Here is a 13,674-nt window from a genome sequence, read left to right on the forward strand (position 1 = left end):
TTCTGTTTCGCGTCAACGTGACGTCCTGAACCTGGACTAAACCACAACAGGATTCAAAACCAGAATACTAGTGTTCATGTTCTCCGCTCACATGCAGTTTCATCCTCCCGTTATCGTCACTTCATCTTTGTTACTTCACCTCCATATTTGCGGAGGGGATTCGTGGTGTGTTCGAGGTGTTCGACCAAGCCGCCGGTGTCCACCCGTCCTGTTCTTCTGCTGTTTATCAGTTATGTGCTGTACCTACCGGCTGCAGCGGCGGGCTGCGTCCGTGCGTGTGGCGTGGTGCGGAGGGGCGACGCGCCCCGGGGTGGGGGGGTCGAACTGGGGCTGCTGGGACTGTGCTGCTGCCTCAAGAACGGGCTGTCCAAACGGCCTGGCGGTCGGGGACGACACACAGCCACACACAACCAGCCGAACACAAAGATTCACACACACACACGACATGTAACAAAAAACACGAAGCGACGCACCAGGACAGAGAGAAGAAGGGAGGACGAGACGGACAAAAAACAACAGATGGAGGGAGAGTCGAGGGAAGACAGGAGAGGTCAGAGTCAAGACGTTCAGCCCCAGAGGAAAAAAGTGAGAAGCACAGGGGATTGTGGGAAAGCCAGAGAGACACGTGGAGGCCCATGACAAAGAAAGAGACACGTGTAGAGGAGCCAGAGGAGGAAAAGAGAGACGCCATTCCACAAAGTATCACAAAATGGAAGAATTAGAGATGACAAAGAGCAGAGGAGTGGGCGAATAAATAAACAAATGAAGAAGTGAAGAAGGAATGAGGATGGTGAACGCAAATGTGGGGTCCAATGAGTGCAGAGATGCCAGAAGGAACCCCGCGAAGAAAGAGAGACAGAAAGGAGAAAAAAAGAGAAAGAAGTGGTTAGTGTGGCTTTAGACACACTGACTGTAGACAGCATGCAGTTCGGCAGAAAAGAAACGCTGACGGAGTTTGTAGCTTTTTATCCTCACGTGTCTTTACTTCCATTTCTGAGTCACGATTCCCACAAATGAAAAGCATCATTTAGAGTCCTGACGACTAAATATTGGTGTTTGGTTGATGTAAATTTCCTTTTTCTTTATGATAAAGGCTTCACAAAATAATGGTACTCAGACAAAGACATAAATCTCCCTCATTAATGGTCTAACCAAACTTCTTATCTCAGCTGAGTGATGACGATGATGGATAAATGATGATGTGTGTTTGCACCTTTACTGTGAAGAGCACTGGTTTATATTCAATTCCTCCACATCCCCAGTGGACACTACGTCCACTGCGTCACTGATATTAAGATTCGCTGTTTAGAACTGGTCCTGACAAACATTAACGCTGCACACAGACGACACACAACAATGTAAACAGACAAATCTAACATCAGCTGATCAGCAGCCATTAAACAGCGAGAGCAGAGATTGTCTGGTGGTTTTACACTGCGGACTCCAGTGAGAGAAGCTGTGGACTTTAAAAGTGTTTCCACTTGAATTCATTTTCAAAAACCTTTGACGAGACAGGATGAATCTCTGAAAATTAAATATTTATAGTTTGGTTTGCAGGACATGTTGAATGTGTGATTTAATGGCGTGTTGATAAATAGTGATTCAGATGTCATGACCCCCTCCTCACACACAACCAGTGCCCCCCCCCCCCCCCCCCCCCCTCCCTCCCTGCCTCAGGTGCTTCATCGCTCCATCACAGACTTCACACTGAAACCAAGGACGCTTTTAGTGCCTGCACACCAAAGCAGTCTGTACTCTCAGCTGGGTACTGATGGAGAGGACTGTGCTGTACTGTGAGTACAATTCTAAGGTGCTTGTAAAGAAACGACCATTATAAAGGAGTTGCTGGTCTGCTGCTGCCTCTCAGTCACTTTGTTTGTGTGATTGTGTACAAATACTGTGTTGCATCTGAACAAACCCTTTAAAACACCAAAGCCACACAATAACTACTATCAATCGACTGGACCAGTTCCAGTAGGGAATGTAGAAACTTATTCCACCACTACTGTCTCTGTTTTGTCAGATAAATAGATTTTTTTTGAGAAGAATAGGATGTAAAACCTCATGTTTGTGTCTGTGGTATAAAAACGTTTCCTGTCCTGTTTTTCAACCTGTTTTTAGGACTGCGAATGGAAATCTGAACATAGTTAGTTGATGGTCCTTGTGTTCTCAAAGCTTCACAAGAATTATACATAATGGTATGAGCCTCTTTATGGACAATGGCCTCAAACTTCAGAATTAATTTACAATAAGTGCTCTCTACTCTTTCCCCCATGTTATCTGATCCATATAAAAAGTTTAGTATTTTTCAGTATTCTTCCACTTTTTCAGGAGAAGAAACTGAACCTAGAGGATAACTGTTAGGTGAGATTTCATGTCTTTACCAGTCCTGTGGATGGAGACGGGTGAGGTGTCGACACTGATGGTCATGGCTCTCTCCTTCTGCTTGAAAAACTCTCGAGGGTTTCCTGACCGCTGAGCAATGATGGCCTTCGCCTCCTGGAGACACACACACAGATAAACATAAACTACACAGCAGTTTAGTGGATAACTTATGTGAAGAGAAATAACTGACCTCCACCTCAGACTCCTTCTTGTTGAGGTTGAGGTCCTCGATGCTCGGCTCTGCTACCTGCAGCCAAGAAAAATACAGATGAAGATGCGAATGAAAAAAAGAAACCTGGCTGCAGCAGTAAACTTCAACATTCAGACTTAAAGCAGGTACGGCTGAACACAAACGGCTTGTATAGCCGGAGGGACTGATCCCACGCTGCCACCAGCGAGGGGCGACAGACGCTGCGTTTGTTTCCACCACCTCAGACATCACATGCAGGAGTAAAGATCAACCCCACAGAGAAACTACAGTGTTAAAAGGTGGGAACATGAAAGAAAACATGCTGTTTTTTTTGGGTCAATTTCTACAAGAGTTATTATTTATTATATATCACATTTCAGTGTTTCACAGCAGTATATACTAAGTCCTAATAATATAATTAACTGATGTAACCTGGGCCTGGATTACTGTCAGAAAATCGATGGATTATTATGGATTATTTAAGGATGATTAATTCATTCAAATTTTTGTTACAGTGACGATGAGCTTTTCTAGCTGCTGTAGCTGCACTAATGACAGTGTTTGTTACAGAAACAATTTAATTTAATTTCACAAAACAGGATTAAACAGCCTCCAGCAGCACAATCCAGTAATAGTTTGGAGGGGTGTGACATCCTCTGACAGCAGAAACATTGGATAATCACCATTAGTGCTTAAAGCAGGCAAGAAAAAGATACTTTCTGTGACTTTTCATACGTACTGAGGCCTTTTCTTGAGGAAACTAAATCATTTAAATATGACATCATGTTAAGGAAACATGAAAAAATTATTTTGTCTGTCTTTCATTTATTGTATCCTAGTGTTGTATCTCACCCTGTTAATAGTTTCTTTAGCATCTTTCTGTCAACAGAACAGTTGTGAATCTGTCTTTTCACCTGAACCTTTGAGGTGTGCTGTTTTTAGCTAGCTGTTGCAAGAGAATTATGATTCTTCAGGGTGTGATTACTTGGGGGAGCAGCCAAATCATCAACCACTTTCACATGCATGTTAATACTCATTATGAAAATATTCTGAATCTCTAGAATAAAAACAAAGTGGAATATTTTTGCATGTAATAGTTATCATTGACATCATGCTGGTTTCTTCTCCTCTTCCGTCGTTAACAAACAATGCCTAAAGTTCCCTGGGTGAAACAATCGAACCACTGTCTGTGTTTGAACTCACCACAAGGACAGAGTTTAAGCATTCAGAAGACTAGCTGAAATATCACAGCTGTGCTACGTCACAACAGGCAGCAAGATGTTTTATTAGTTTTATGTCTTCTTGTAAGATAAGACACACACACACATACACACACAAAGCACACACAACATGTAACCAGACTGAAAAACAAACCTCACTGTCACACTTAATCAAAAAAACAAAACACAAATGCAACACAAACACTTTCACATTCCAGAAACCTGAACACACAAAAACACAGAAACTTACAATGGTAGGCTGGTTCTGCAACCTCTCTCTGGCCTCGTCTTCCTCCACCAACTTCTTCCTGTTTTCACACACAAAAACACACACAGATCCTTTATTCTCTAAGACCTGGAAAATACCTGATGTTTTTCACATCACAGTGACCAGTGAATAATGGAGCTACACATCTTAGACAAGTTTCACTTCAGCAGAATCAGAAAATGGCACATTTGTGACGTTTCTCATAATCGATTTTTAGAAAAGACACATTTAGAAAATAAGACAAGTTTCCCTTTTTTCTGGAATATGCAGCTCTATTCTGTACAGAATAGTAAAAGGGTAGTATAAGAATAAACTTGACATTTCAAGTTACAAGTCGACTTAGGTGCACTAACGTAGTTTGACTTATTTCTTAGAAGTTCAACTGTAGCGTGAAAATGTCAAATTTATTCTCGTCATGAGATCATTTACTCGCTAATTGTTTAATTTTGCTTGCACATTGCTTTTGTGCAGTGTTGTAGAAGAATCCTCTGCAGATATTATTCCTGAAGTAGACTTTTTTTTATTAACATCACGCTGAGAGTTCGGATGTCTGCTCCTCACCTGTGCTCCTCGATCTGCCTCTCCCTCTCGCGGTACCTCTTCTCCCGGTTCTCCTGCTCTTTCCTCTCTAGCTCCATTCGCTCCTCCTCGAAGCGCTGCCGCTCCTCTGCTGCCTTCCTCCTCTCCTCCTCCTTCCTTATCTCCTCCTCGCGCTGGAGAGCAAACAAAGAAACACCAGACATGAGTGAGCTGAAGCATCCGAGGTCCCAAGATCTCCAGAACACCCCAAAATCTTCAGTTTACAACGATATAAAACAGAGAAAACCAAAATGTAGAATTGATCCATTATCTAAAGTATTGTTGAACATTGCTGTTTGACTTGACCTCTAAACTTTTAGTGTCAGAAGCTGTGAAGGGCAGATCCAGCGAACACCCTGCAGCTCCATGTATGACACTGTCACTCTGCATTTTGTTTGAAATCACCAAAGGCAGCACGGCTGGAGGCTGCAGACATTTGACTTTGTTCTTCACCCCCAAACACCAAATACAACTTCAACAATAGTAATACAACTTATTATGTTCTCTAAATGTTTTGTTATTAAAAATACTCAGGTGATTTCAGTGATATTAGATGGCATTTATCATGAAAACTCACATTTTGGCACATTAGCTAACATTAGCTTTCGGGATACGGGACATTTTTCAGACTATCAGGGTTTCAGAATAATGAGCTGTTGAAACAACAGGCTGTACCTCACTGTCATTGTGGGCATGATTATTGTAATAAATGAATCCTCACTTGCAGTCTGACCTCTAAATGAGTACAATCTTATCACAACTGATAGAAATGATGGACAAAACTATGTGAATAAGAATCAAGTTTGCTTTTTTTTTTTTAAATAATGATTCAGGATTCTTTCCTTCCATCATTTTCTCCACTTCTCTTTCTCCTTTCGTCATCCTTTAATTCTCACTCCCTCACTCCCTCCTCCTTCCCTATTCCACACCCACCTTGGCCTGCTCCCAAAACTCCTCTCTATTGATTTTCTTCATCTCCACCTCTGCATTGGTCTTCTCGTACACTGTTCCCTGCATCAGGAGAGAGAGACAGAAAACGGTTGAGTATTTTCAGTCACAGGAACAGTCGTGAGAACAGTGTGTGTTTTTGTGTGTTAACGACAATAAAGCATGTGTCCATTTCTGTCATTATGTGTGTGTAGAAACTTGTTTGTCATATAAACTCCCTTTAGCTCCCTGCTGCAGCCGGCACAGACACATGGTGTTCTGTGTATTGTGAAAACTCTGATTAAGGTAACACCTTAGCTCAGAGTTTGTTGTTTGACAGAAAGAGACTCTCTCTTCGTACCACGTCTGCGTGCTCTTCATCTCGGGTTCTCAGGCGGCTCAGGACTGGACTTGCCACCGCCACCGTCCCGTTGGTCAGCCGCTGCCCGATGGCTGTCGGATCGATGTCTTCCAGACTGCTGGCGTTGATGATGACCTCCACCCCCTGAACAGAGAGAGAGAGAGAGAGAGAGAGAGAGAGTCACCCCATGAGGCAAATCAGACTGGGTTCATTTGCCAACTGTGTGCACAAATGGACAGACTCCAGTATGTATTATTGTATTTCATATGGCGTTCCAATACTGTCGGTATGATGAAGTCGTGGCTGTGTGGGAGAGAGAACTGCCACTTTGAATAATGACACTTCAAAACACACGCACACACACACATGGATATATATAAATAAAACTCTACAAATACTAAAATACACACTCAGCCAGGTAGATGGGTGTGAATACACTGCTGTACACACACACACACACACACACACACACACACTCGATGGGTGAGAGTATTGTCATTCAGCTCAGAGCTCTCAGCACAGAGAGATTACTTTAAAAAGAGATGGTATTAGTCATGCCCTGTAACACACACACACACACACACACACACACACACACACACACTCTTGTTCCTCCTACAGGTTTAACGTGCTGTAGCTTCTGTTTCCACAGAGAGTTGGTTGAAAACTGACTATATATTCAAATGTTCTGTGTGTGACACGAAACTAAAGCAGGTTATGAAACAAACATTCCTCCATTGTTATGTCACCTTATTGATATTCAATTACACAGTTCATTTAAGCCTCGAAATGATTCCGGACTGGCTGTTCTACTGAAATGCCTTCCTCTATACAAGACTGCATGGCAGATAATTGTCCTCAGCTAAATACTGATGATGACGTCTCTATCGACCAGCCTTTGAGTCTTGACCAGCACGCAAACTACTTATTTATTTATCTATTTATTATTCATTACTTTTTTCTTTTATTTTTTTACTGATGCAAAAACAAAACAGTTTTGACTCTGCATGTACAACAGTTACTGAAATGAGGGTAAAATGCACAAGGGCAGAAAATGAATTAAACAAAAAGGAAAGGGAGAGAACAAAACAAACGATGATGAAATAGTCTTTGTAATTTTAATACAGATAGTGACATCATGCACTTACTGCACTGTAATAATAATAATAATAATAATAATATATGTATGTAGATTGTTTGATTTGCTCCCGCTTGAGAAACGCGGCTGAACTCAGGCCCGCTGTGTCCACATTCAGATGATTATACATGCGTTTCCTCCTGTCTTAATTACTGTAATTTCCTTCTCACCTGTCTTAGCAAGACATCCCTGAACCGCTTACAAGTGGCCCTAAATGCTGCTGCCAAGCTCTTGACCAAGTCCCCCAGAAGGTCTCACGTGGCACCAATTCTGATGTCTGGCTTCCGCTCAAATTCACAATCCAGTTCGAGGCGCCTGTAATCACGTTCAGAGCGCTGCACGGCCGGCCAGCTGCCCACATTAAAGAGCTACTGCAGCAGCACCAGAGGGAACATGAGGTCCTCAGATCGCTCCAGGTTCAAGATAAAAACACATTGTGCTTTCGAGGCTGCAGCTCAAGATCTGAGGACACTGTGGAAACCTTTGAAAAGCAAGAGCCTTTTGTCTAAACTGTATATATGTTTTTTAAAATCTCCTCCTGCCTACTGTAACGTTGTAAGGTCAAGGCTGTAATCTTTAATTTACAGAGATCCAACTATTCGAGAACCCCCACATGAATAAGCACATGGTGGTGAGGAAATCTTACCTTTATCAGGTAGAAACCTCAAACAGAAAAATATACAAAAATAACAACCAGCATCTAAAAAGCGTAGCGTAAAATGTGGATTCAAACTGGATAAAAATGTTAATTCTTCTGTGGAGCTTCTGTGGACAGTGAGGGCGGATAATTTAAGTGTCTTATGTCTAGTAAGGTTGTCAACAAATGCTACAGGACAAGCTCATAAGGGCTACATATAAAAACATAGCAAAATAAAATAAAAATCACCATGGTGGGTCTGACCTGGAAGAAGTCAGCGATAGTGGCAACATGGCTGGCACAGGCACACTTCCTGGCATCTGGCACGTCTTCCCCAACCTGAGAGAGAGACAGAGAGAGAGAGAGAGAGAGAGGGATGGAGATATGATTAAAAGCACAAATTAGAGACAGAAGGATGGAAAGGGAGAGGGAGAGAAATAAAAAAAAAAGTACAGAAAAAGAAAGTTCAACAATACTTTACAGCAGCTGACTGTTTATGTTGAGTTTGTTGGAAAAAAACCAACTTGTTTTTCCTGAAGAGGACAGTTTTCCCGTCGTTCTCATCTCATTAGAGCCTTTGTTCAGTTACTGAAACAGTTGAATTATGTGATTCAGTAATCACAGCTCATTCACAGCGACACAATGCAAACGCAGTAAGCAGCAATTACAGAGAGAAAGAACCACAGGAAAAACGACCCCCATGTCTTCTGAATTCATTCCAGTTTATCTCTCAATAACAAAACTGAACCACTTTACCTACATCTGTATCTGTGTGTGTCTGGTGTTGAAAAAGAGAAACCCAGAGAGATAAACTGAATGTTTTTTGCAGTGAATTTTAGACTTTGTGGTACGTTTTGGTAGTTCGGTGTAGTTTCGGGAGCATTTCTGTTCATTGTTGTTACATTTTTGTGCACTTTGTCCACTTTTGGCCTCCTTCTGGCAGAGTTCAGCCCGGTTTGGCCCCTTTTCCTACGGTCTGGTGCTCTTTTGGCTGTCAGTGCTGTCGTGTTACATTACGATGGACTCTGGCTCTGCTCCTCGTCTCAATTAAACACCAAATGTCTGTCTCGCTCTCCATTCACTGCATTTTCCGGATCTCTTTATTGCTTTCTGCACTTTTATCATTCAACCCCGTCTCCAAGAACTTCCATTAATATTCTACTCATTTGCACCAGCAAACGTGTTGAGAGAACTATAATTTTGATCAGCATAACAATGAAACTGATTTAATGAATGTAGCTGACAAATCACATAATGTTTATACTGAGCTATACTTTCTCTGCACTATGTTTAGTGACATGTGAATTTCATTTGTTTCCCTCACTATATTTGTTCTTTCTACAGCACACAACATTCACAACTGAGGCAGGATTAGATGTCTTCTAGGGTTACATTTAGGAAACTGTCAGCACTCGGTTAAGGCAGCTGCAAGGAGTTTTTAACTGGTTATGAAACAGGCTCAGTTTAATAGTGATATCTCTATATGAAGCACACAAGACCATCATTCACAGGTCTGATTCCCCCTTGAAATCAGAGGAAATTGCAATGGCACGCAGACCAAAGAGCAGTCAGAGTATATTTAATTAGTTAAAAGGAAGCAGGAGGAATTTTCTTCTTAGAGAATTAGATTTTTGCCGTTATACTTTGTGGTTGTGACTGACACTGGAGCAGGATCTGCAAAGACGGAAACAAAAGAACTTCCCGGCCACGTAGCACCAGTTTCAAAAACATTTGTGCCTTCTACGGCATAGACAGGCTATTTTGTGAGAAGACCATCTTTCTTGAGATGAAACACTTTAATTAGCAACATTTTCTAAAATAAAATATGTGGATAAACAAAAAAAAAAAAAAAAAAATTAACATTTCGCACATTTGTAGCAACTAACAATAATTTCTAGGACACAGGATACAAATCAGTTACTGTTGGCGGTGAACATAATCCAGGAAGCAAATAGGGTTTCACTCAAAATGTAACTGGTAAAACAAATTAGAAGCATATGCAGGTGGTTTTATTCCACCTCTCTCCTTCTCTTTATGCTCTCTCATTCCATAGATGCACTCGCTCTGCTAATGTCGGGTCCACAAAGTAAAACATTCATCTCAGCTGCTCTCAGATGCTCTCAGACTGTATTTAAATGCTCTTAACACACTCTGTTGGAGACGCTCCCAAATCATTCACCTCTTCCTCTTACGTTTCCTTTTCCCCATGAATTAAATGGAGGACAAATGTCTCCGGCTCTGTGTGGTGACTAGACTCCACCGTTTGCCTCTGTTTGACCCGTTATCTGGAAGGTCACAAGTTCAGTCCCTGTAACAGTCATCAGTCCACATCTGCTCTCTTATTAAAACCACCACATAAAACAGTGTAAGGTGGCATTTGTACTATTATTTACACAAATATAAATCCATAAAACTGCCTGACATCCTGAGCCAATGATGATTGTCTAATCCAAACTGTTGCTGTTCCAAGACTTCTTCTGCTTATTGGTAATTATTTCACTAAAAAGTAAAAATTCCTAATGCAACTTTCTGCATCCACTCGTCTCCATCTCACTGACTAAACAGTCATTTAACCTCACAGAGGACGGGATGCAGACTAACCCTTTAAAACACGGTAACACAAAAGAACTAACCAGCAGTAGACCAATAACTCCTGTGTTCTGTGAGGTAAAATTACTGTTTTTGTCAATGGAGTCTGGTGCCTCTTGAAGTGAGAGAACTAACAGCTGTTGCTGGTTAAATAAAAAGGATCTCACAGGTCTGTCTTTGCAGGGATCCTTTCCATAATGTTGTCAGACACCAAAGCATTACCTTGCAGCCATTGTAGCCCGTTCACAGCTACTGGACCAATTCTACAACTCTTTCTACCTGATGGTCATTTAGACACCAAAACATGTACAAATAGGGTCCAGGTTTAAAAATACCAGAATTTCTCTTTAATGGCACAACAGTTTATTTGGATTGCATTAGATTGTACAGGTGTGCCTAATAAAGTGGACAGTGAGTGCACATCTACAGCTTTAAATTGCTGCTGCTGTTACTGTTCTTGCTGAGGTTGCAGCTCTGTGATTGGATGAAATAGACACAATCTAAATTCAGGTCCTTCACGTCACTGACCTGGTGTGTCCTTGCTAAATAAACTACTACATTAAAAATGTGCTGTGACCCTTAATAACTGATATTCTCCTTTTAATACCACCGTGTGTGAGTGTGCTGCTCGGGGTGTTCGGCATCATTGCGTCATGCACCGCCCCTCCCCTCTCGTCTCCCCCCTGACCCGGCGACTCACCCAGTTGATGAGGATGTATCGTGGCAGAGCGGAGGTGGGTTCCTTCAGGCTGCAGAAGCCGTACATCACCCTGCCGTTGTCAAAGGTCAGTGTGATCTCCGCCAGACCGCCTCCTGCACCGCAGAAAACAAGAGGCTCCATTACTATTACAGCACAGTCACGGTCAGGTCAAGCTTCTGTTAGACTGTCCTCTGCCAGGGATGAGCTGTGCCACGTCTACTGATCGAAACACACAAACTGGTAAAGGATTAACAAATTAATCCACTTATGGAAGAAACTAGAAAGCAATCAGACCATATACTGTACCTCTGCACAATCCTCTAAATGTGTTATTTTAATAACTGAAAATGTTTTGAACTTCCAATCCGCGCCTGGATCTGCACACGTAGTGACAAACAATCCTTAAAAGAACCCAAATCCTGTCTGGGAACATTGACTCTGATTCACTTTTCAATTCACCCCTGTGCAAAGCCTCGGAGTTATCACCATTTAAACGTATCATGTTACCGGAGCACCGCATTTTTCAGGTTCACTCAGAGTTTAAAGGGGAATCAGTCAACCAGGTTTGGGCGCAGTTTCCCCTCTATTGTCCAGAGTTATGTATTGATGTCAAATGGGCCTTGCAAATTGTTGAAAAATCAAGCAATGTTTACGGCGGACATGCTAAAAGACAAAATGTATAAATATGTAAAAAAAAATAGAGGATGAGGACCTGAAAGAGGACACTTGCTGTTGGAAGTAAATCAGCATGTTAACGCGTTGCACTTAATGTCCCAGACGTCTCACTCATTACTTATTAGGTATCTTATATTAGTTTTTAATGGACACCCTGCAGCCAATCAGAATCGAGTATTCACTAGGACCATGGTATAAGTTGCTGATTGATTTTGTGTGTGTTTTTACATTGTTTATTGCATCTTTTACTAATGTAGGGGATCTGAAAACTTCTCCCACCACTGTCTGCAGTTTTGCAGTATGTGTGTGTGTGTGTGTGCGCATGTGTGAATGTGCATCATATACAGAGGAGTCTCATTAAACTGTAATGATCATGCAGCGCGCCATTAGGTGTAGTAATAATGAATGCAGCTCTCTGATGGCTCAGTAACAATGAGGAGATAAAGAAGATGATAATTTCCTGGAAGCAACGGCAGAACCAGCAGAGCTCATCAACTGCAGATCTGCAGCAGCTAATTACACGTCTGAAGGCAGCCATTTTCATGAGAACATAAAGAGAATAACAGAAAGATGTCACATTTGAGAGTTTAAATTGTTGGACTGGATTGACAGAAAAGCACAAACTTACCTCCTGATGCTGCCAGTGTCAAATCATTGCTGTCATCCTCATATGTGTACAAGGCCCTGAAAGAGAGAGAGAGAGAGGGAGAGTGTGTATTAATCAAACAGAAAAAAAAAAAAGATAGGACAAAGGATAAAAAAACAGATGCACTGGTGGCAATAGAACCCCTGATGCCCCCACGTTTGAAAATGTGGATATGAAAAAGACATCTTGGATGCCTCTATGCTAGGTAAAAGAAGATTGCAAGGGTGCCCTTCTCTTGAGAAAACATAATAAAATGCTCTCTATGTTGTAATTCTCTTGAAAATGTGATGAAGTGCCCTATAGATCGTCCTTCCAGTGGAGAAAATGTAAGAAAGTTCCCACTAAGGTGGCCTTCACATGGGGAAAAGGTGAGAAAGTGCCCTCTATGGTGGCCTTCACATGGGGAAAAGGTGAGAACGTGCCCTCTATGGTGGCCTTCACATGGGGAAAAAAGTGAGAAAGTGTCCTCTATGGTGGCCTTCACATGGGGAAAATGAAAAATGAAAATACCCTTCCAGTGAAGACAATGTGAGAAAGCGCCTAGGGCACTTTTACAGTGGAGAAAATATAATAAAGTGCCTTCTAGGTTGTCTTTTCATTGGGAAAAAATTGTGATAAAGTGCCTGCTCCAGTACTTTTCACAAAAAACACAATGCAAGGCCAAACAAGCTCCCCTACGTGACGTGAAGCATGCAGCTTTAAGTTTTCTGAGTCCACCACTGGCTGCAGAACACACACATATTTTGTTTTAAGCTAAAACTAACCACACACACACACACACACACTGTTCGCTCTCAGTTTCACCTCTGCTGACCTCTCCATCATTGTCTTTGTCCAGCACAATACGTGCAATTACATTCACGCCCACCACACATACAGAATATACTCAGTGCATTATATAATATCAATTCTATCTATGCATGCCCACATGCTGTACATCCTCATGCACTGACACACACATGGCTGAGGTTAAATGAGAGTGACAGAGATTACGGTTTAGCCGACATTTCCAGATTAAAACCGGTTGACCTCCTGCTATGAATCCATTAACCTACAGGTCAGAGTTAACTCGTTACAACCAAACAATGAGGCTAAACGTCTGTGGCCCACCAGCCTTGTGAAGATGTGTATGGACTCTTAAATCTTGACCACTTTGAGGTAAAGATGTTCAGTTTGTCCGGACGTTTCTTATTGAAATTGAAAAGCTTCTCTCCGTGCAGATGAATCTTTCAGGACATCTCATCAGTCTTAGCTAGACTTTGTCAGCTTCGGCTTGGGCTGAGCTTTATTTCATCTGATCCATCTCTTAGAAACAAATACAGTGGAGGATGCCTTGTGCACCATTTTATACACATGTAT

The 13,674-nt window shown here is 41.8% G+C and overlaps 1 protein-coding gene across 3 annotated transcripts in view; it reads right to left on the minus strand.

The window, feature by feature from the left end:
* dbn1 (drebrin 1) overlaps positions 1 to 13,674 on the minus strand; it is a 105,451-nt gene that overhangs the window by 10,761 nt on the left and 81,016 nt on the right. The window contains exons 2-11 of one of the 3 annotated variants that reach the window (XM_070844132.1): positions 12,298 to 12,353; positions 10,995 to 11,107; positions 7,970 to 8,044; positions 5,931 to 6,074; positions 5,576 to 5,653; positions 4,625 to 4,776; positions 4,046 to 4,103; positions 2,582 to 2,632; positions 2,385 to 2,499; positions 248 to 376 (exon numbers count right to left, since the gene is read on the minus strand). In XM_070844132.1, coding sequence (XP_070700233.1) covers positions 248 to 376; positions 2,385 to 2,499; positions 2,582 to 2,632; positions 4,046 to 4,103; positions 4,625 to 4,776; positions 5,576 to 5,653; positions 5,931 to 6,074; positions 7,970 to 8,044; positions 10,995 to 11,107; positions 12,298 to 12,353 — 971 coding nt within the window. Of the gene's footprint in view, positions 1 to 247; positions 377 to 2,384; positions 2,500 to 2,575; positions 2,633 to 4,045; positions 4,104 to 4,624; positions 4,777 to 5,575; positions 5,654 to 5,930; positions 6,075 to 7,969; positions 8,045 to 10,994; positions 11,108 to 12,297; positions 12,354 to 13,674 lie in introns of all 3 variants that reach the window. The other 2 variants (XM_070844131.1, XM_070844133.1) reach the window with 2 other exon arrangements.

Source organism: Pempheris klunzingeri, chromosome 14, assembly GCF_042242105.1.
Source record: "Pempheris klunzingeri isolate RE-2024b chromosome 14, fPemKlu1.hap1, whole genome shotgun sequence".
Classification (NCBI taxonomy): Eukaryota; Metazoa; Chordata; class Actinopteri; order Acropomatiformes; family Pempheridae; genus Pempheris; species Pempheris klunzingeri.